General features: G+C 29.6%; 3 protein-coding genes across 6 annotated transcripts in view; 2 read left to right on the top strand and 1 right to left on the bottom strand.

Moving 5' to 3' along the window:
• The first annotated feature begins 468 nt into the window (after nucleotides 1–468).
• LOC129919076 (uncharacterized) lies at nucleotides 469–10,165 on the top strand. Of its 2 annotated transcripts, XM_055999907.1 has the most exons (6): nucleotides 469–992; nucleotides 8,392–8,496; nucleotides 8,562–9,067; nucleotides 9,258–9,464; nucleotides 9,845–9,938; nucleotides 9,990–10,165. In XM_055999907.1, the coding sequence occupies exons 1-6, from the start codon at nucleotides 977–979 to the stop codon at nucleotides 10,031–10,033; spliced, it is 972 nt and encodes a 323-aa protein (XP_055855882.1). In that variant the 5' UTR covers nucleotides 469–976; the 3' UTR covers nucleotides 10,034–10,165. The 2 variants fall into 2 exon arrangements, with proteins under 2 accessions (XP_055855882.1, XP_055855881.1); XM_055999906.1 differs by having other exon boundaries at nucleotides 471–992; nucleotides 9,845–10,164.
• A 3,793-nt stretch (nucleotides 10,166–13,958) lies between these two features.
• LOC129919458 (coiled-coil domain-containing protein 149) lies at nucleotides 13,959–19,260 on the top strand. Its single transcript, XM_056000334.1, has 7 exons — nucleotides 13,959–14,208; nucleotides 14,276–14,701; nucleotides 16,187–16,330; nucleotides 16,397–16,504; nucleotides 16,667–16,745; nucleotides 18,233–18,371; nucleotides 18,434–19,260. Exons 1-7 carry the CDS (start codon nucleotides 14,134–14,136, stop codon nucleotides 18,987–18,989), a joined length of 1,527 nt encoding a protein of 508 aa, XP_055856309.1. The 5' UTR covers nucleotides 13,959–14,133; the 3' UTR covers nucleotides 18,990–19,260.
• Nucleotides 19,261–19,303: 43 nt separating this feature from the next.
• LOC129919457 (protein Lilipod) overlaps nucleotides 19,304–23,862 on the bottom strand; it is a 147,200-nt gene continuing 142,641 nt past the window's right edge. For 2 of the 3 annotated variants that reach the window (XM_056000332.1, XM_056000330.1), the window contains one exon: nucleotides 21,049–22,247. In XM_056000332.1, the coding sequence (XP_055856307.1) occupies nucleotides 22,039–22,247 (209 nt within the window). In that variant the 3' untranslated portion in view covers nucleotides 21,049–22,038. Of the gene's footprint in view, nucleotides 19,448–21,048; nucleotides 22,248–23,862 lie in introns of those variants that run through there. The other variant, XM_056000333.1, reaches the window with a different exon arrangement.

Genomic DNA, 23,862 nt, shown 5'->3' with positions numbered 1-23,862 from the left:
TCTTTTATGAGCAGAAACATGCAGAAAATAAATACAAAATAGTAAGTTGAAACAGTTGCATATGTTTTGCACAGCATTGTATAATTTAAAATCATATTTCTTATCAACTTGCAAGAACTATATTTCTATATCTCTAAAACAGGTACCATCATATCATAGCATATTCAAACCAAAAAGACGATGATGTATATACACAATTACAACTTAAAATGTAAACAAAACAAAAAATAAAAACAACAAAACTATTACTACTAGCTCAGCAGAAAATACAGATACTCATTCAAATAAGGTATAAAAATTCTCCAGTTCCATTTCTATTGATTTTCAATTTGCTCAGCTCTCAAAACAACAGAGAAACGACGAAATGAGACAACACTAACTATTCGCACCCCTATATAACAACTCTATGCCAGAATAGTACATCCTAATTATTGTTTTTTTTTTTATATTGTACACAGAAAAAACTAACTAGTACATAAAATTGTTTTTGCTTTGTAGAAGTTATTGTATTTCCATGGTTCAAGTCTGTTACAAGCAGAAGAACAGAAATAAAAATGACAAGACTAGCAAAATAAAAATATAGAAAAAGTGTAATACAACACCGCTGATGATAGTTTAATTATAAAGTGATAACAATTTTTATACAAAAGTGAAGAAGATCTGAAAATAAAAAAACATTAGAATTGTTTTACGTCTTCAACTTTGTAGATATAAAAAAAACTTCCCCCGGCATAATTATTATCTAGAAAAAAAAAAACAATTTATCATTTCTCCACTTAGTTTTTGCCTCATCACGAGAAAATGATTGTGTAGTAACAATAAATTGTTCTTTTTGTCAAATTGTTATTAATTAATTTATTACATTTTACTGTGTGGAAGCAAAGTTGTGAAAAACAATTAAATTATAATTTTTTGAAAATAAAAATTTTCCAATTTGATACAAAGCAGACGTAGAAGAGATTACAAGGGAAAAGGCATGGCTGACGAGGAAGGTAAAATATTTCTAAACATTAAATAGCATGCGCGGAAAAAGTTATAATATTTTTTTTATTTTTGTTGGGGAAAAAAAATGTATATTCGAGATTTACAATTTATGTATCTACTTTAAGTTGTATTTTCTTGTGTGTTTTACTTTTTTTTTTTATTTTTTTGGATTTATGTTTGCCGCTCGAATTTTTGATGGTTTACCACCCCATACTGTTTTGTACTGTGGTATATTTTGCTGATACAGCTGATGGTTGTTGTAAATCTATTCTGTGTGGTATCAGTATCAGTAGTTCTTTTGAAATTTATTTAATTTAACGGTTGCATTGCAAATTTTGTTTTGGTTGTCGCGAAATTAAAATGAAACAAGAAATATAAGGTTTGTATCTATGAAGGTATTTAGATTGTTACAAAGTGCAAATTGGTTATTTTGCTTTAGAATTATTTAGAAATTTTTATCTATTACACAAGTCAACAACGTTTTTGGTGCCGAGACTAAGATATATTTTTCTAAAGGTTTTTGGTGTGCTTGCCTCGAATCTGAAGTCAAAAACATCCTATCAGCTCCCGTTTTTGAAATATTACCATTAGAAGATGCAAACATAACTACTTTTGAGGTTATGCTTTTATGTGAAGAAATTTTTTTTAAATACAATTTATTACGGTTTGTGTAAGAACTGTTTTCCTTCTTTCAAGAATTTTTTAAATCTTTTCGATATCTTTTTTATTGTTCGAGATATCGTCAGTTTTATGGCTTATCACATTCTTATCACATTCTTACTTCATTTTAAGATATCTCGCGCAATAAAAAAGATATTGCAAAGATTTAAACGGGTCTTGAAAGAACGAAAATAGTTCTTTTAGAAACCGTAATGATTTATATATTTAAAAAAAATTTCTTCAAATTAAGGCATAGCACCAAAAGTAGTAAAAAAAACGTTTTTTTGCATTTTCTAACAAAAATATTTCAAAAACTTGAACTGCTAGGATATTTTTGACTTTGGATTCGAGTTCAGCACACCGGAAACCTTCAGAAAAGTATATTTTGGTTCATGTGGGGAAAATCTTGTTAACTTCAAAATAAGTCAAAACACGATTTTTTTAACTTTCAAACGGTAAGCTGATAGGATATTTCTGACTTCAGATTCGAGTTCAGCACATTAAAAACCTATAGGTAGAAAAGTATATTTAAGTGCCCGCACAAAAAAAAAAATAAATTTTGTAAACCAGTGTTATGTATTTAAGTTTCAGGTGTCTTAAGAACTTTTTGATGTAAAAAAATCTAAGAAAGTATAAAATATACATATATAGGTAGGTATCTTAAAGATAAACAGTCATTTTCATTTCATTTCATTTATTTAGGTATAGTAGAAAGTGAATAATATATACAATATGATATTCTTAAAATAAGTGCTGAAGACAATGCTTATTCAACTTTAATATTATTTTATAGTGTAACAGAATAATCTTAATTTTTAACATTTAATTTTGGGAAAGCTTTAGTTCATATGAAAACCCATTGACAATTTTTATACAATTTTTTTTTTTTTTTTGTGTAACTTAAAGCTAAATAAAAATACTTATAAACTAAGTAGGCAAAAGTTCACCTATAAGTGGATTTTCTGAAAAAGTGCATTTATCAAAAAACTTGTTTGCTAGGGTATTTAATTTATCTGAAACAAATTCAACGTTCGACATATTATGTAGATCGGAGGTGGAGAAATGCCATGGTAAGTCAAGAATCATTTTAAGAACTTTATTTTGTACGACTTGTAGTTTTTTGATATGCGTTTGCGCGCATTTATACCAAACAGGAGCACCGTAGACAATAATAGCCTGGAATATTACTTTAAATAGTATGAGCTTATTTTCCAAACTAAGCGTGGATCTTCGGTTTATAAACGGGTATAAAATTTTAATCAAAATACCTATTTTGTTAGTTACGTTATTTATATGAATACCATATGTAAGAGTTTTATCTAAGGTGATGCCAAGATATTTAACATTATCGGCCCAAGCTATATTGCAACCATTTAAATAAAGTAAATGTAACATCGAAAAGTAATCGGAATCACATTCAAATCACTCAAAAGCCTTTAATAAAAAGTGTTTTGATGCACATATTAACTTTCTGTAGGCACACGGGTGCGAACGACAAAAATAAAAAAATAAAATGCACGACTGGGTCGCACGTACTTGCTCTTGTAGTTCACAGTATCTTTATCTTCAATATCAATTTCAATATTGGAAATTTAAGATTTTGTGTAGTGTCGAAAAAAAAAAAATCAAAAAAAAAATCGAAAGTTTAAAAATTAGATTAAATTTTTTTTTTTAAATGTTTTTAAAAATATTTTTTTTTGCATTATATACTTCAAAATGATGTTTGTAAATTTTTAATAAAATTGACTTATGCTTTGATGAAATATATGAACTTAAAAAATATATCAATTTTTGAAAAAACGGCAACGCCTTATTTCCGTTATCGGCATTTTTTGCGAAAAACTAAAAACGCAGTTTTGTAAGAATCAATAAGTATATCAAATTTAATCAAAATCGTTAGAGCCGTTTTCGAGAAAATTGCAATACCCCGAAAACGTTATATGGGAGACATGCGTTAAAAAGGAGATATTAAAAAAATAAAAAAGGGGTCTAGGAAATAACGTAAACGTTTCAAGCAAATCCATCCATCCGTTTAGGCCCTAGCTCGATGTACAGATGGATGCACAGACGCACGGACGCACAGACGCACACACGCACAGACTGACGGACGGCATGACGAAAACCACTTTTTTGATCTTCTCCATCATCGTAATGTTGGTTTTGATTAAAACCTCTTCTCCATCATCATAATGTTGGTTTTGATTAAAACCTCAAATTTTTTTTTCTACACGAAACCAATACTTGCCCTATAGATACGGTGACCATCCGTCCCGGTTTACCCGGGACTGTCCCGTATTTCTACAGCTTGTCCCGGGTTTTTATTTAAGAAACCCGGGACGTATAAGTGTCCCGTATTTTGTAATTTGTCCCGTGATTGTCCCGTATTTGGACATTCTCTGATTTTTGTATTCAATATTTTAAATACTTTGTACGGAAAACAAGAAAACTGTGGCTGGAAATTAAAATTAAATACGCTGCTGAAGTAAAACGAAAATTTTCGTTCAAAAAACTTTTGCCGCAAGAAAAATTACCTGGACAAATAAATGGGAGTGACAAACGATTGAAAAATCTCCATATATTCCAGCACAGGTAAGAATTTCGTTATCTAAGCTACGTATTGTGCAACTAAAAGCAAAATTTTCGTTTGCGATTTCGTTGTGCTGGTTTTGTACGAAAATTTTCGTTTCGCCTCTAGACTAGCCATTAGTTTTTTTAAATGTTCGTCAATTATTTAGTTCCAGCGTCTGTTTGTAAGGTTGCTACACCAGGGACCAGGGGTCGAACTACGGCATACGTTCGTTAACGTATGGTTGCTATGCGTCCTTATTTTTTTCTACTAATTAAATAGAGAGCAATAGTCAAAACGTTAAATCGTGTGCCGTAATTCGACCCCAGGTTAAATGTTTTCGAATAAGGAACAACATATGGAAGAGTAAAGAACCCAGATTAGTTATCAAAATAATTAAAAAATTATGGAAACACATTTAAAAAAATTAAAGTTTTATTGACAAATCAATATTTTCAAAACGATCCAACGAATTTTTTATCTGTCCCGGGTTTCGCTTTCAGAAATATGGTCACCGTACCTATAGAGCAAGTAATAACAATTTAAAAAAAAAAGTTGGTTGAAAAAAAGTCTCTTTATAATGGTGACAATTATATTTTTTTTTGGAATTGTGAATACAATATTCGAATTCCTCGGCAAATTCTACATAAATTTCATATTATGCGTATTCTCTATAAAATATGAGACATAAAAAAAGTTCTAGCGACATGAAAAAGTAGAAGCCAAATTCGCACCCGTGTGCCTATCACTTCACAAAAATGAGGTGTGCCTACAGAGGGTTAAGCCGCAAAAAATAATTGTATTCACTTTCAGTGTTGAAGCTGGTACAGCTTTTTATTAAATTAATTACGTATTTAAAGTCTTACTAAGACGAGTCAAAAAAAATCTAAAAAATAATGGCTTTCATCTTTTATTTCAACTTGTTCATTAAAATATTAAATAAACAAATGTACCTAGCTAGGATAGGATAGAGAAAGTTAAAAGTCAACTCGGTCAAAAATCAATTTAAAAATAAAAATATAGTGTGCTACAGCGAGTTTGAACTTTTGAATTGTGGTTCCATAAAAATTTTTATCAGGCTTTTACATCCTCAAATGACGTTTTTTCCGAAAAAAAAGTAATTTAAAAGTTTACCTGTTAAATGTTCAATTTAATTTTGCCATTTAAGTTGAGTAAATCGCTCAAATGTATGTTAGGGGCGGTTATAGCGAACATGGTGTTGCCTTTTTTTTAGATATTTTGTAGATCATTGCGGCGTATATCTCTTAAAATAAAGATATACAGGGTGTCCCGAAAGTCAACGTTTTAAAGAAAATATTACTTTTCTGCCTTACTCAGTATTCCAAACTTTTTCATGACCCTAATTCAATGGACTGTAGTGTAAAACAACAACTAGACTACGATTTTTGGCAAGTTACATTAAAAGTAGGCGTGTTCAATTTTCATTTCAAATTGGTATATATAACATTGTTGAGAATATTCCATTAATAACGGAAACAAAAATGTTTTTCTTATAAAATCCGACATTTTTAATAAGTAAATTTTTCCGTATTATTTAATTTTTGTACCACTCGTGAAAGATGTTAGGTGTTGTGGAATTTTTTTTAATACAATTACGCATACCGCGTACATTTCCGGTGTGGTCATTCCCTTAGACTTTTTTTTCTGATTAAATTTTAATTTTCCTCTTAGGAATTATACCTGCCATATAAATAAAGGATTAGAATTAGGTGGTCCATAGGATTTATTCAAGGCACAAAATGTAGGTTAGTCCTTCTTTATCTATAAACTCAAAATCGTAAAAAATTGTTGTTTTTTTTTTTGTCAAATAAAAAATTTTCAAAATGAATATAACCAATGGTGCGACTCGATTTTCATAATGGGTAAAAAAAGCAAAAAAATTTGCTATAGAATACTAATTTTTATTGAAGGTATAAGGTATAAATCATATTTTAAATATAAAGAAAAACCAAAAATAGGGGAGGAACATATTGTACTCAAATAAAATAGGTACACCCGGGCGTATACTTACTATTTTTTTACATGAACAGTTTTGTTTCCATACAAATTTCATAAAGAAAAATAAAACACTGCTGAATTACCATTTCTCCATACAAAGACATAATGATCTTCCAATTGATGTGTACTTTTTATTTCACAACCAAATATGCATTTGGTATAAAACAAATTTTCCATCAAAAAGTTAAACCCCGGGGCTAAGTTTTGTATCCCCTTGATGAAAACTTCCGCTAAAATGGTGGTTTGACTTTCGAGTTCCCGTTTATTAATAATTCATAAATTGGCAGAGTAGACAGCAACTTATTTTTTAAATCATCATTAAAACTAATAGACCAGGGTCGATAATTTTTGAAACCAAAAAAAATCATAGTAGAATGAAACCCATTGGAAAAGGAGGTGAATAAGATGAAAATTAAAGGAAAAATAAATTACGGGCGAGCCGAGTTCGGGAAGTGGGTGGGTTGAGTTTTTAATGGTAAAAAATTGTATATCTCGATTTCCGGCAAAACTACAAATCCTATAGAAAAAAGTTGTATCGCAAAGTTGTAGATAATAAAAAGATCTACAACTTTTGTATCAACAATTTTTTCACATAACCTCAAAATTTATGTGAAAAATTCAAAAAACCGAGTTTTTGGTTTTTTATTTTTATCTTTTTAAAAAACAAAAATTTTTCTACGAAATTTGGTGAAAACTTACCTTATTATGTCCCAAATACACTGTAATTTATTTGATTTAAAATATTAATTTGTTCACCTTATTTTGACTTAATACCAAAAAAACACCCTAATTTTCAATCGAAAATTCACGTGTCAAAATATCAGCTTTTTTCAAAAAGTCGGTGGCCATTTCGTTCATTAAAATGTCTATTTTCTGATGGTGTAAAAAAATTGTACATTAGTATACTATAGAACATGTTCTAGTAAAATTCAAAAAATGAAAAAAGCTTGAATTCGAAAAAAAAATTTTATCATTGTTTACAATTTTGGCCTATTTATTCAAATTTACACTTTAATTACTCAAAAAACGTAAGATTAATCAATGTTACATGAAATCTTACGTTTTTTGAGTAATTAAAGTGTAAATTTGAATAAATAGGCCAAAATTGTAAACAATGATAAAAATTTTTTTTCGAATTCAAGCTTTTTTCATTTTTTGAATTTTACTAGAACATGTTCTATAGTATACTAATGTACAATTTTTTTTACACCATCAGAAAATAGACATTTTAACGAACGAAATGGCCACCGACTTTTTGAAAAAAGCTGATATTTTGACACGTGAATTTTCGATTGAAAATTAGGGTGTTTTTTTGGTATTAAGTCAAAATAAGGTGAACAAATTAATATTTTAAATCAAATAAATTACAGTGTATTTGGGACAAAATAAGGTAAGTTTTCACCAAATTTCGTAGAAAAATTTTTGTTTTTGAAAAAGATAAAAATTAAAAACCAAAAACTCGGTTTTTTGAATTTTTCACATAAATTTTGAGGTTATGTGAAAAAATTGTTGATACAAAAGTTGTAGATCTTTTTATTACCTACAACTTTGCTATACAACTTTTTTCTATAGGATTTGTAGTTTTGCCGGAAATCGAGATATACCATTTTTTACCACTAAAAACTCAACCCACCCACTTCCCGAACTCGGCTCGCCCGTAATTTATTTTTCCTTTCATTCTTATCATATTCCCCTCCTTTTCCAATGGGTTTCATCCTACTATGATTTTTTTGTACTTTTTAATGTTTTTGAAGGCATCGGCACTGGTCTATAATGAATAAGTGAGAAAAAAATCATTTCGGGAATTTTTTTTTGTTGTACTGCGCTTGTTGGTACTGTTGTAGACTATATCGCAATTCTCATAATCCCAATAAAGCGTTTTCGAAATGACACTGAATTTATGAATTCAGTTACAGAAAACGTGCACGGAATTATTGTTCTAATCAGAAATAATAATTTTTAAATAAAAGTGATACATGTTTTTTTTTGTAATTTCTTCTGGAAAGTTACAAAAGTCGGTTATTCGTTTTTGCTCTCAAATTTGATTGAAAAATTTAGAGTTTCGAAAAATTTGAATTATATTGATTCTACAAAAATCGATACAAAAAGTATTGTAGATTAAAGAACAAATACTCAAAGAAGTTAAATATAATTTTTTTCAGTTACCTCCCAACAAAGAAATCATCCCCCTACAATGTCATCAAACGAAAAGGTATCCAACCTTCTTACATCTTGGGGCTTACCAGAACTTGCATCAAAATTCAAATGTCAGTATAACAGTTTCTATTATTTTTTTGTTTTCGTTTTTTGATTAAAGTTTACTTTCAAACAGTTCACGAAATCGAATATCGAGCTCTACTGTGTCTCACTGAAAAGGACATCTGTGAACTCATACCAAAGATTGGGCGTCGAGCAATTTTTCGTTCAAGTCTTTTAGAATGGCGTCGAAAAAATTCACACCACAGTAATAGACGAAGTGACATTCAAATACTACCCTCATCAACACTTCGCATTGCTTCAACCAGAGCTGCTACACCAACACCATCAAATATTGAAGAAATTTCAAATACAAATATAACAGTTCCATTGACACCTGCAGACACTGTTATAAAAAGTGAACAAATACATTCGGATTATGAATCTGAAGAAATCAGTGAAAATATGCAAAATCACAATGACGATATGAATGATGATTTTGACGAAATGCAAACAGAAGAAGATTTAGATGATGTGGAATCATTAGATAGACCATCGAATGAAATACCAGAAAGAAAGGAAAAGAAATATTGTGTTCTTCTTCCACTGCCAACAAAGAAAACTAGCAGTAATTGTCATGTTGTAAGTAATTTTTTTGTTTTCATTATTGTGAATTTATCATACACTTTGGGGCAAATGTACTATTAACTTCTAAAAATGTACAGCAAAAGTAATTAAAAACCGAAGGTGGCAACACTAAACGATGCTTTTTTCTATATTATTTGTTCTGCAATTGTTCAAACATATCTGTTATAACTTTCTCTTTCTACAGAGCGTGAGTGAAATTCTTTCCAACTCACCTGAAGGACGGCAAATTATTGCATACTACGAAGTTAATGGTGGATTCGATTATTGTCATCGTAGAAGACTTGTTTCGGTGATAATAAATGAAGTTGTCCGGAAGAACAGGTGGTTGGTCCAGGATGACTTTGCAAAGATATCACGGGATATCATTCAATTGTTCCCAAGGGAGGATATAGTAAGTTTTATCTAAGAGATAAATTACGAGAGAAGATTTTCACCGGGCAATATAAAGCTACCTACTTGCAAATTCCTTACATCTCGAAAGAGTTTTGGTTTGCTTTATATTGTGCTAACAACCTAAGACGAAGTACTAAATGTCACACCCGTAACGTTGGCATGTCACACCCGTTACTACCTTAAAACGAATTTTTTTGTTCTTGCCATCGTTTTGGGTGACATATGTCTTTGTGTGTCACACCCGTAACGCATTTTTATATACTCGAAATCTTTTACGTAATTCTATTTTAGTATAATTTGGACGAATAATATTGATTTTGAGTTTAAGTGTCACACCCGTTTATTTTAACAATTTTATTATTTTTATTTTATTTCTAGACAACATACTACACAGCAAGAAATGGTCTTAAAAATCCAAAAGGTTGTCTTTACAATAAGTTTTTGAACTTAACACGAAAATTACGACAAGAAGGTATTTTGCAGTATCGTAATAATGTTCAATTGATACCTGAACGTGTTTCAGCAAGGCATTTGGGAGAGGTTAAGTCCTATAAGATGGACTATTAAAAAAAAATTATTTTTTGATTTCACAGCTATGGATTATTATTTTTGTTTACTTGCTTATTATTTATATTTTAAAGACAGAAATTCAAGTCTATCCATTTGTAGAGTTTAACAAAAAAAAAAAAAAACTGACAGTCATTTAAATGTATGTATATGTATTAGGGTGGGTCAAAAAAATCGAAATTCTTTTTTTTGGATTGGTACTCCGAAAAATCGATTGCTAGACCCCTCTAGAATATACACGCCAAAAATGAGCTCTTTATATTAATGGGAAGGTCCTCCGCTTTGCAATTTTCCATTTTTACATCAAGCTTCTACTAAACAAAAATAATTTTTTTATTAATTGACTTTTTAGCAAATTTCTTTTCATATTCTTGTAGGAAATTGAACGCTCTACAAAAAAGGCCTTATACACTTTTTTCGTTTATCTAACCGTTGAATAGATATTTGAGGTTCAAAAATCGAGAAAATCTTTAAAAATTCGTTTTTTGTTCTTAATTTTGTAACAAATTGAAAAATTATAATGATCAAACGCGCAAGACATATTCTTGTTGGAAATTGATTGCTCCACAAAAAAGGTCTTATTAACTTTTTTCATTAATCTAAACATTCTAAAGATATTCGAGGTCAAAGTTAAAAAAAAATATAAAAACATTTTATATTTTTAAAAAAATTTCTAATTCACTGAAACTTTATTATTTTCAAATTAGCAAGATATATTCTTGTAGGGGCTTAAACGTTCTACAAAAAATTCCTTGGAATGAAATTGATTGCTTTAACCTTTTAGAAGATATTCGTATCCAAATCGCAATGCATACGGGTCATAAGAAAACTATTGAAATCAGTTAGCATTGGTTTGGATACGAATATCTTCTAAACGGTTAAAGCAATCAATTTCATTCCAAGGAATTTTTTGTAGAACGTTTAAGCCCCTACAAGAATATATCTTGCTAATTTGAAAATAATAAAGTTTCAGTGAATTAGAAATTTTTTAAAAATATAAAATGTTTTTATATTTTTTTTTAACTTTGACCTCGAATATCTTTAGAATGGTTAGATTAATGAAAAAAGTTAATAAGACCTTTTTTGTGGAGCAATCAATTTCCAACAAGAATATGTCTTGCGCGTTTGATCATTATAATTTTTCAATTTGTTACAAAATTAAGAACAAAAAACGAATTTTTAAAAATTTTCTCGATTTTTGGACCTCAAATATCTATTCAACGGTTAGATAAACGAAAAAAGTGTATAAGGCCTTTTTTGTAGAGCGTTCAATTTCCTACAAGAATATGAAAAGAAATTTGCTAAAAAGTCAATTAATAAAAAAATTATTTTTTTTTAGTAGAAGCTTGATGTAAAAATGGAAAATTGCAAAGCGGAGGACCTTCCCATTAATATAAAGAGCTCATATTTGGCGTGTATATTCTAGAGGGGTCTAGCAATCGATTTTTCGGAGTACCAAATCAAAAAAAAAAAAATCGATTTTTTTGACCCACCCTAATATGTATGTTTTGTAATAAAAACAGATCTCAAAATATTTTTTATTATTAATTATAATAACTTTTAATGAATGCTAATAAAGTATTAAAATAGTTTTAGTGCGTTTTATTTGTACCTTAATTTTTTATGAGTGCTGAATCTATGCATAGAAAACAATAAAAAAAAGGACAGGAAACTATTCGACTATAGAAAATGGGCGATTACGTCGATCTCAATTTTAAAGAAACTCATTTCGTAATCATCGCGAGAAGATTTATATATAAATAAAGTCTGAGACTGGGATACATACGACTTCAAGATTAAAAAAAGAGTTCATAAAGTGGTTCGAGTATTGGAAGTACACTCTGAATGATGACCACCGGAAGTCCCGAACTGATCGATTTTTTGACAAAAACTATAAAAATGTCCGCCCAACCGATCTATGTACAAAAAAAATCCTAGTGATCTTTTACTTGTTCTCACTCATTTGGAAATTTTGATAAACTATGCACTGTATGTGTAAGGCCTACAAAGTGTACGCCGTGCCGTCCACAAATCAAATCAAACGTTTAAAGAATTGGGTAACGGACAACGGGAGTTACAACTGAAAAAGTGGAAAACGATTGTAACCAATTTTATGTGCTCAACTAGTTAAACAACAGTGTCGAGATTTAGCTATTTTAGAGAGTGAAGTGAGTCGTCTCGCCAACAAAAAAAAGTTTTTTAGAAAAAAAAAGTTGTTTAAAAAAAATGTTACACATACACCACAGTGACCAGTTAAGTTTAAACTTTGAAAATTTGCTACCAAAAACATCAAAGCAATTTGGATTTCTTAATCGTTATGTTTTTTTTTTTCAACGATACGGAATGCGCTTACAAAACGTCAAAGCAGAAAATAAAAATTCCCAAATTGTAGCTATGAAGTGTTGAAGTAATACTTTACCAAAAGATAACTAGTTATTTCGACTATGAAAGGCGAATTGTACAAATTTTGTTTAATCCGTGATTCAACAATCTGAATCTTCTGATTTTGGGGGTAGTTATATCTGAGGTTTAGATCTGGTTTAAGGTTAATTTATAGATGTCGCTTTTACGGTTAGGATGCAGCTAAAAAGTAAAAATTAGCAACGACACATTATGTATAATGCGAAAACTAAAAGATTTCAGAGGTTGACTTTTTTTGTGATTTTTTCTGTATTCTTTTCTTAAAAACGTCATTTTTCGATTGATACAACTTTTCCGTAAAAGTAACGATAAGTTAAAATGAAAAGCACATGCTTGAACCAGATTTGAATATTTTAATTTTCTTCGTATAAATACCTGCTCTGCCATTTGTTTGAAATAATGTCAGCTATTACATGAAGCTTCAAGAGGCTTGACTCTTTTTTCTAATTTTCTTTTGATAATCATTCTGTGAGGCGCGTACTATTACACGATGCCTCTTGAGTCCACGACTCAAATTTGACATTTCTCTTTTGATTTAAAATTTGTTGTTGTATTGCACCAAGAAGCAAAAAGAAATGAAAGAGAATGTTGAAAAAAGGAAAAGTGGAAAAAGAAACGTCAGAAAAGAGTCTCAGAATTCCGACCCACGACTCTCTGGTCGGATAATTTTATGTTTCATCTTTTTTCTCTTTTGCACCCATTACGTTTGAAAAGAGGCGCGCCTCTTGAGGCTTCATGTAATAGCTGACAATGGCAAGCCACCCCTAACAAATGAACTTACTCATTCTTGGCCATTTTTATGATAAGGGCGTTAGACTGTGTTGTTGTGTGACAAAATTACTGGAAAAGTTGTCAGTTATAGGTCTGTTCCAGACTTTTTGTGCACTAAATTAGGAAGTCTGTCAGTTGGGAGAGAATTCTGTCAGTAGGAAATTAAACTACGAAAGACTGCCAAAAAATCTGGAACAAGTTGAACACCATTATACAACACAATTTCATATTTTATGCTGAATTCGATAAACATTAACACTTTTTTAATGCAAAAAACACGTAAACGCAATTCAATTTAAAAATCACTACAATTTGATTTGTTTCTTTATTTATTTGTTTGACATACGTCAACTTTTCATTTGACAGAACTCATATTTCTGCCGGAAGAAATTCTTTGGGCTAAATTTGTCAGGGTGGGGAATTTTTTTAATCTCTTCTACACAATTTTTGAAGTTTGGAACAGACTCTGACCAAAAATAACCAAATATTACTAAATTCGGCAGTTTCATACGTCAACTTTTCATTTGACAGAACTCATATTTCTGCCGGAAGAAATTCTTTGGGCTAAATTTGTCAGGGTGGGGAAATATTTGTCTTATATGTTCAGTTTTTCAAACAAAAAACAAACAGAACATATTAAAAAATATTTCAGAAACATGAACACGCTTAAAATTAAAAAAAAAAAAAACACACAAAAGTCAACCTTGACACTTCTCTCTGACAGTTCAAAACGTCAAAAATTGAAAAACCTAGTAGAAAAATAGAACAGAAGTTTTCTTTTTTCAACTACTTTTTTTATTCTTTTGAATCGAAATATTTTAAAAGAAAAAAAATATGATTCCACATTTAAATCAAGAAAACGACAAACATTAATTTCCAAAACAAAAAAAAATATTAATCAAAAAAACATGTCCGAAATCGATTCACATCACGACTCCCAATTAGAACTCTTTGGCGAGCATATGGAAAACTATAATGTCGAAGTAGGAAATCGATGAAAATTAAAAGAAAAGAAAAAATTTGTAATAAATCTTGTCCACACTTTTACAGGCCTCAGCTATCCATCGTAAACTTCAGAGTAAAATCGAAGCTTTACGAATTCTAAGGAAAGAACTCGAACAATTTCGCACTGAAAGAGATCAATTCAAGTTGATGGCAGAGACATTGCAACTGCGATACTCTGCCGTTCGCAGAAACACTGACTACAACAATTGTGGCTTTGGGGGGAAATCATCAGTGGCAAATATGTTGCATGAGACGAGGGAAAGAAATATCAAACTTACCACAGAACTGGAATCAATGAAACAAAAGCTTTTCGAACTTCAGGGGGATATAGAAGTCTTGAGAGCTCGAGGGAATGTGGGAATTTGTAGAGATGTTCAGCCATCAACCTCAAGTTCTGCGAACAAAGAGGAAGAGCAATGGAAACAGGAAAAGGCAGATTTCATTTGTCATTTAGAGAATCTCAAAAAGAAGGTTAGCGAAATGGATTTTCAATTCATCACTTTTGTTGAAGAGTGTGAACTTAGTAGGGAATTGGGAGTAGTTTATTATTTTGATGCTAATTAGTTACTAGTTTTGTTCCGTTTGTTTTGGATTTATTGAAATTTTTCGCTGAGTTCGTGTAAACTTAGCGAAGCATCCACCCTGGATCGATTCCAAACTAGGTCCATAATTTGTTCCTAATCAGTTACGGCAATTTTAATTTGTTTGCTCCAGTAGTTTTTGTGTTTTGGTAATTTCGCTCAGTTTATATGAACTTATCGAATCTAAAATAAGTTTATATTTAGTTGCTGGATAGTAATGGCAATTTAGATTTTGTTGCTCTAGTAATTTTTGTGTTTTCGTTATTTCGCTCAGTTTATATGAACTAAGCGAATCCAAAATTGGTTTATATTTTGTTGCTATTTTATTGCTCATTAGTTACGGCAATTTTGATTTTTTTTTCTCCGGTAGTTTTTGTGTTTTGGTTATTTCGCTCAGTTTATATGAACTTAGCGAATCCAAAATAATTTTATATTTAGTTCCTATTGTCTTGCTGGATAGTAACGTCAATTTAGATGTCATTGTTCTAGTAGTTTTTGTGTTTTGGTAATTTCGCTCAGTTTATATGAACTTATCGAATCTAAAATAAGTTTATATTTAGTTGCTATTTTATTGCTCATTAGTTACGGCAATTTTGATTTTTTTTTCTCCGGTAGTTTTTGTGTTTTGGTTATTTCGCTCAGTTTATATGAATAAATAATAAAATAATTTTATATTTAGTTCCTATTTTCTTGCTGGATAGTAACGTCAATTTAGATTTCATTGCTCTAGTAATTTTTGTGTTTTCGTTATTTCGCTCAGTTTATATGAACTAAGCGAATTAAAAATTAATTTATATTTTGTTGCTATTTTATAGCTCATTAGTTACCGCAATTTTGATTTTTTTTTCTCCGGTAGTTTTTGTGTTTTAGTTATTTCGCTCAGTTTACATGAACTTAGCGAATCAAAAATAAGATTATATTTTGTTTTTGTTTTTGTTGCTCAAAAATTTAGATTTTGTTACTCCGATAGTTTTTGTTTTTTTTTTTGTGTTTTGCTAAGTTTATATCAACTTAGCGAATTCAAACTAGGTTTTTATTTTGTTTTTAATTAGGTGCGACAGCTTAGATTTTGTTGCTCTATTATTTTTGCAATTTGATTCGTTTCGCTGAGTTCATATAAACTGAGCGAAATAAGTTCACACGAAGTGAGAGAAAAATTTCAATAACTCCAAAACTAACGGAGAAAGAAAATTAAAATTGCGCAATTAATTGCAACAAAATATGCACCTATTTTGGATCTTAGCAACAAAATTAAAATTGGCGTAGCTAATTAGCAACAAAATAATAAACTACATACTCACAATTCAATTTGCGAAAAGTGCTTCACTAAGTTCACACTAATGTTTTGTTGACCTTTTTACAATTTTTTTTATAGAATGCTCAGTTAGCTTTCGATTTGAAGGCAATTCTTGATGAAAAGGAAGAAGCTGTAACCGAGAGAGATGCCTACAAATGTAAGGCACATCGGTTGAATCATGAATTGCTTTTAGCACTCAAAGCCAATGAATCACATCCAAGGGTACTAACTTACTTTCTCTTAATTTTGTTTAGCTTTTTTTATAGTAACAAATTTCGACTTTTTTAGCTTCTTGATATAGACAGCATAGTTCTAGAAAATAAGTACCTGCAAGAGAGACTAAAGAATTCCGAATCTGAATTAGAATTGACGACACAATCGATGAACAAATACAAGGTATTAAATTTTTTATTTTATTTATGATTTGCATCCATTCTCTGAACCTCTAGAGAGGTAGGGAGATAGTTGTTTCTTTATAATAAGCTACTAACAATGTTTTGTGTCTTAAAAATCATCTTTTTTTTTGTTTGCTATCTCACACAATTTATAACTCAAAAGGCAATGCTGGATGCAAAACGCAAGAAAGGTATCATTAAATTAGGAAATAACAGTCAAGATATTATGTCCCATAAGCAAGGTAAATGCGCTAGTTGTTGTTGTTTTATTTATTTGCGTTTTATTGTTGTGATTTTTTTTTTGCTTTTAATTTTTTTTTTATTACAAATCAAATATGGCAAGGTTTTAAATACAACTAAATATTTTAATGATCCACTTGACTGGAATCTATTCAAGTTAAATAACTTATTCTACACGCTACAAGATAGAAAGCTATTGTAGGCTTTCTAACTTGGATATACACAGCCACCATAAGGGTAAACATGATGGACGCACGAGTGTTTTGGTGGGCAGCATTAGAGACAAAAAAAAAAAAATAACAATAACAAATATCTGTTAAAAGAGTGTATTGGTACAATAAGTGCCAGAAAAACTACACCAAGCAAAGCCCCACAAAAATTCCTTTCGATCAAAACTGCTTTAAGATTAATACCGTGTAACAACTTGTAAGAGAACCATAGCGAACTTCGACTATAGTTATAAAAACAACAAAGAAATTCTTGAAAGAAAATCGGCTCATAAAACAACCATGTTTCGGTTTATATGAATGATTACAATATACCGAAGCATTGAAAATGAACTTAGATGCCCTCTAATGAGTCCCAGGACACAGGATGATGAAATAATTCTTAAGTCATGCTTTAATTTTCTGTCCACCTTAGAAACTCCCCAAAACATCAAAGGGGACTATAGCTGTCCTCTTTTTAGCTTCTTGAGTTTTTCTTTGCTTATAGGTACTTTAGAATTTCTATTATTGAGGTCGAAAACGTAAGAAGTTTGTATCAGAAGTCTGAAGGGTTCGGATTAGATAAGTACAACTTTTTGGTGTTTGATGATAAGGTTTTTGTTGTTGTTTTATGATCCCGTCCGGAATATTTTATAACAGCATTTTCTGTACTTGCTTTTGAGTCAGAACAGATATGAACAAATTTGTGAAAACTGTCAGATGTGTTTGTTGTTCTTTTCCTATCTTTCTATCTCATTAGACAAAGCTTTAACGTACTCCGAAATCATACGTTGTATTGATATTTTATCTGTTTGGATCTCTTCATTGATGAAATTCATGTATTACACGATTTTTTAAGAATTCCCTAAACTTGGTTGCCAAATGGAGTAATTCTATCAAAGTTTAAAACTTACATCACGAAAAGATTTTATTTTATTTAAAAGCACGTGAGTGAGCAAATATATTCTTAAAAAGGATATGTATACTGTGACCTACAGATGTATGTATTATGTTTGAGTCCTTTTTTAAAACTGAGGGAGTTTGTTTCTCATGCTATGCCTGGATGGAGTTTTGTTTTTAAGACCATTTTTAATTTAAAAAATTATTATTTATTTTTTAGAACATTTCTGTTGTGCGTATATTTTATTTTTAGTTTAATGCTTTTTTTAATTAAACCCTTCACTTCTTTAATTTAATGGTGTTTTGTATAATGTATATTTTTTTATTTTAATTTAAAATAAAATATAAACATTATTTACCTAAAATATATGTACCTTTTTTAGTGAAAAAATTACTAGATAATGGTGTTGATTTGCCTACAAAAACCGAAACCATAGCCGATTTAAAATCTCTATGTCTCGCTTTACTGGATAATCTCAACGATAAGAATCTCGCTCTAAATCATCAAAAGAAAACGAATAAGTAAATTTTATATTACAAATATCTAACAAAACCCAATTTTTAATTATTTTTCTCAATTCTAGAATTCTAGCATCGAAAATAGCCGAATTAGAACAACGAATCCAGATAGTTTCTGGTTGTGAATCAAGTTCATCGGATGTTATCTGTTTCTCACCATCACAAATTCTACTCAATGGCTATTGTCCTTCAAGTGTTGACACCGATGCCAAATCGCCAAACGTTACCGAAGATTCTGGCACAATGTCTTCCGAACCTGATGATTCACAGAAAACCTCCAGAGTCTCCGAAGAAGATGGTATGTCTTCATCGTTATCAACCGAATCTGGTCGAAGTATTCTCTCATCGGAGTATGATGTTGGCGGCGGTGTTGGTGGCAGCAGGAGCGGAACTCAATGTACCTTGCTTACAAATCATGACCTCATGACATCGCTGTTTCATCCTTCATTCAAAGATGTTATCGATACAAATGTGTCGTCGATAACATCGTCCATTGCAAAAGAACGTTTAGACGATCTAAAAGATTTGCCACCGGAATTGGCTGCAATGGTCCAAAAGGCATTACATGACTTGGACGTTCAAGAATTTGAGGAATCGCTGATCGAAGATGCAGCGCATTAGTAAAACAGAGAAATGATATTCTAAATTTATTATTCCTTAATTTATAGCTTATGTAAATTCTAGTCAGGGAATTGATATAAATCGTATATAAAACCCCAAAATAAGCTTATTTCCCTAATCCTCCTCCTGACCCACCCAATTCTATGTGTGTATTGTATATGAGAAAAGTTACTGTAAAATAACTATGTAAAATTGTAAAGGAACAAAGAAATATAGGTCGTGCTAGAGAATGAAAAAGAAAATAATAAACAAAAATATTCTAAACTATTAAGTTTAATCAATGTTGTTTTTTTTTATTCATTTCGCGAAGATAATATCTTATTTAAATCACAGCAAAAGGAAATAAGTCGTAAGCAGTTATTATTTAAATACAAAATTCTTTGAATAAGAAACACAAACAGTGACAACAATAGTTATTTCTTCATCACCCGTATACAAAGAACATCAAAGAACCCAATCTGTAAAAAATAAAAATTTTAAATAGTTTACCGAAAATACAAATGAGCGAATTCATTCAAAAACTGATATTGCATTTGTTTTGATGATTTATGTAGAATGAATTGGTCGTGAAGAAAGCAAAGCAATATTACTTTTGTATTAGTGGTCGAAGCATGAATTACCCAAAACGTGCATACAATTTATTTCACAAAACATGCTTGCGAATTAGTATAAGTCTATAATTTTTATAGGAGGAATAATAAAATCCGGAATGTTTTATAACGTCCTTTAGTTAAAAGAAATAGCAATCTTCCAACTTTATCAAGACTTTTGTGCCAATGTGCTATTTTCATATTTTTCGAGAGTGAAATTTTGATTTGATTTAAGTTAAATTTTATTTGGAAAAGAGATACCGTTTTTTTTTAACATTATTTTCGAAAATTTATTTTCCAAAGCAATTGAAAGTTTCAAATAAGGCAGTAAAAATTTAATTCTAAGAAATAATATTTCTTCAAAACTTTTAAATCAAACAGAAAAAACGTTTAGCCATTTAAAGATAGAAGTTTTTATACAGCCAATTTCAAGTAATAAATAAAGTTAATTTTTCGAGTTTTGTTTCACGTAAATTGAATAGCAGAATAGGAATGTAAATTTCCTTTTGACAATGTTGGTTTTTTATGGCATAAAATAGAGCTCAGCGCAGTTTCGTCCTCGTACAACATTCGAAGGCGTTACTAGGAAAAGTCCAGGCGAATTTGAAAGTTCTATCAAGTTTAATTGTCTTGTGATTGAAACTTATAAGAAACCAAATTCAAACCGTACAAAATCGGGAATCGTAGAAAATTTCCGATACGAATGGAATTGGTGATAAGGCCGAGCAACCCTATTAGTATGCATTGAAGACGTATTGTTCCATTCATTGACCTTCATTCAAGAGTAATTCAAACCAGGAGTGAACGTAGTAACAAACGATCAAAGTTAAGATATCTAAACGCAGTTATTAAAATGTTCTCTATTTGAAGATGTTTTTTTTAATCAACTCCGCAAAACTGAGCTTTTTAATTACAAAATAGAAAAATTGAAAATAAAATTTATAACTTTAAAACAATTTATATTTTTTTTTATTTTATTTTAATAAAAATCTTTTATTTTCTCTCTCTAAAGTGAATGCTTTGTAATATTTTATGACTCTGAGTGGTGTATTTTAATTTTTATTTTTTATTATTACTATTTAATAATTAATATTGATTTGTGTAGCGTTTAATTTTTTATTTCTTTGTTTTATTTTATTGTCACAAGATAAGTAATTTTATTTTTTAAAGATATCGCTGTATAGAATTTAAGTATTTATATATATTTTTTTAGAAATAAAAGAAACAAATTATCTATTTAAATAAAAAATACACAGTATTATTATTTAGAACATAAACAAAATATTTAAAATTTACATTAAAAGTTTATGAATAAAATTATTTATACAACGATAGGATTTTTAAATAAACTTGTAAGACGCGACTTAAATATTAAAAAAAAAAAGGAATACGAACAAAGAAAATTAATTAAATTTCTTTTTTTTTTTTTTTTGAATTTTTAAAATCTAAATATAAAATCTCTTACAATAGTTTTATAAAATTAAGAAGATAAAATATTATATTTTAAACGACTAGGTGTAATATCATTGGAGGAAATCTTTGTTTAGTTTGTTTCCTTTTCTTTTGTGATTTTTTTTGTTTAATTCTTAAAATAAAAAAAATTGTTTTTTTTTTAGGTAAAACTCACTCATTAAGCAGTCAAAGATAAATTAATTGTAAATTAAACAATAAAAGAAAACTTATATGAATACTTTTTTTTTTTAGATTTAAAACTAATAAAATTATTTAAAACAGTCGCACAAAATAGAAGCATATTATTTTTCGTTTTTTTTTTTCATAAGGATATCTTGAACATGTTGTACGTATAAATAACAGAATACATATAATATTTATAAGTACAATAAGTATGTAATATTTAATGCAAACTCTTAACATATTAATGATTTATAATAATTTATTATGGTGTTCTTTTTATTAGTAAGTGCATTTTTAAAACGACAATGAAGTTATTTAGATCTTTTTGAGGAGATGTTCAGTGAAAATGCATTTAAATCAACACACAAAATCAATCGAAAGTGGAATTCTTTGCTACAAATTAGAAGAATTCGTAGTAAAAAGTTCCAATTATGATAGAGCTTGGATATTAATTAATTATTATTAATAATAGCTGCATTTTAAGTATGATAAAAGAGTTAGAATTAAATATAATAAGAAAAGGCAGTCTATTTTTATATATATATAAATATTATTTAACAATTTTTTTCTTCTATAGCATTAAGCTTAAGCAATTAATTTAATAAATGTAGATATTATTATGAATTTTTATTATTTTTTTTTTTAATTTAATTAAAATGTGTTTGCTTCGATTTTTATGTTGTAATGTTTTTTTTGTTTATGTATAGATTAGATAGATACTAAATAATAAAATCACACATTTAAAACTTGTGCCTTTTACGTGCAGTCCTTGCAACAGCAGCAGCAAATGCTGCTGCTACTGTTGGTCTCTGCTTGACAAAACATCAGTTAATGAATGACATATAATTGGTAAATAGAACGTAGTTTTCTACTAACCGAGCGCAAAGTTCTTGTCGCACAGTTGCTGTAAATTTATTAGCCAGGCAGAGGGCTGTTGTGGTACCGAAAACCAAATTGTATAAGAGAACAATTTGAAAATTACCCAACCATTCGATGGCACCAAAGTCACCGAGTAGATCAAAATTTGTAATACCTGAAAGAAAGTTTTGAGAATACGAAAAAAAATGTATATGTATGAATATTTATGTTTTTTTTTATTTAAAAGAGTTACACTAAGAAATTAAGGAGCATCTCCAAAAACTGAACTAAAAGAATGATATAAACTGATCTATTTTTGGGATTAACAAACCAATCTTGCAAAACAAGTTGATAAATTTAAAAAAGCAAACAAAAAATAAAAATTAACGGGTCAAAAGAAAAATCTTTTTTTTTTAAACAATAAAACAGTGAAACCAATTTCGAAATCCAAGAAGTATTGTGTTTCGTTTTTGAAGGAGCGATTATTAAATGGACTTTGGTACACTCATTCCGTTGAACTATTACTGTGGAACCAATGTTCTCAAAAATGGTCCACCAACCGAACCAACTATAGTCGAAAATAAAGATAATTTTCATTCATTAGAGTTTATGAATTAGTTCATTCTTCAAATGATGAAAAAAATTGAAAGTTAATTGAGCCAAAGACATTTTTACTTGCTCTGTAGGGCAAGTTGAGTTTTTAATCAAAACCAACATTACGATGAGGAAGAATTCCAAAAAAGTGGGTCTCGCAATTCCGTCCGTGCGTCTGTGCGTCCATCTGTACACATTTCCACAGCCTAAACGGGTGGACGGATTTTCTTCAAATTTGGTACAGATGATTTTTATCAAATTTTGAAAGTTGGTTTTTTTTTTGTTTTTTTTTTTATATCTCGCTTAGAAAGTGTACCTCCCATACAAATTTTTCAATGTAAACCAAATATGTATCTCGAAAACAGCTCTTATAATTTTGATTAAACTTTGCAGACGTAATATTCAAAGCGATTGCAATAAAACTGCATTTTTATTTTTTCCAAAAAAAAAGTCTAATAATGTTTTTTTTTCAATTAACCAAATTTTGCACTAAACGTCGGCTTTTCCCCAATATCAATTTTTTTTAGTTTATATAGAGCCAGCTCTTAAAATCTACAAGTTAACTAACATAAAACTGCTTTTAACTGCAAGAGCAAGTACGTGCGACCCTAGTCGTGCATTTTTTTGTTTGTTATTTAAAAGCAAAATATCTAATGGCCTGTTTTCGAGTTGTCTGTAAAAATTGGATTCCATAGACCGAGCCTTTTTAAATGAATGTAAATATGAACTTTTCTTTGGAATTCATCCCACTTCTTTTACGGATCTCGTTCATAAATCACTCGTGGGAGTGTGTATTTGTAATGGTATACAAATTTCGCCTTAACGATATAAATACAAACATCCAGATAGCAAAAAACAAAATGGAACATAACATGCGAAGTAACTTAAGAACCAGATTACAAAGTGAGTAGGATGCTTTTATTTTTGTAAAGACGCATAGGGTATCGCTGGTAGAAAAACTCCATAGTACGAGAAGGACCTTTAAAAGCAACCAAAATGCGAAATTCTCTTAATAACGAATGATATATTAAAGTCACATAGTCCTCCAAAAATAAATTAATTTATAACCAAAATGCGAACCAAACACAAAGAAAACGCACCGTTATCTTTTAATGCAAAGTATCACTTGTTCCCGCACAGCAAAAAGCATTTCGCAATTCTTCAATTGAACCAATTTAACACTTTATACCAACTAA

Source organism: Episyrphus balteatus, chromosome 4 (genome assembly GCF_945859705.1).
Source record: "Episyrphus balteatus chromosome 4, idEpiBalt1.1, whole genome shotgun sequence".
In the NCBI taxonomy this organism is placed as follows: Eukaryota; Metazoa; Arthropoda; class Insecta; order Diptera; family Syrphidae; genus Episyrphus; species Episyrphus balteatus.
This window is presented reverse-complemented; position numbering and strand designations above follow the sequence as displayed.

Bases quoted from the DNA above. Each gene is read 5' to 3' on its own strand.
- LOC129919076 (XM_055999906.1), top strand. The intron at 8,497-8,561 runs GTCAGTATAACA...ACTTTCAAACAG, and splicing joins ACTTGCATCAAAATTCAAAT to TTCACGAAATCGAATATCGA. The intron at 9,068-9,257 runs GTAAGTAATTTT...CTCTTTCTACAG, and splicing joins CTAGCAGTAATTGTCATGTT to AGCGTGAGTGAAATTCTTTC.
- LOC129919458 (XM_056000334.1), top strand. From the start codon at position 14,134: ATGTCCGAAATCGATTCACATCACGACTCCCAATTAGAACTCTTTGGC. The intron at 14,702-16,186 runs GTTAGCGAAATG...TTTTTTTTATAG, and splicing joins TAGAGAATCTCAAAAAGAAG to AATGCTCAGTTAGCTTTCGA. The intron at 16,331-16,396 runs GTACTAACTTAC...CGACTTTTTTAG, and splicing joins CCAATGAATCACATCCAAGG to CTTCTTGATATAGACAGCAT.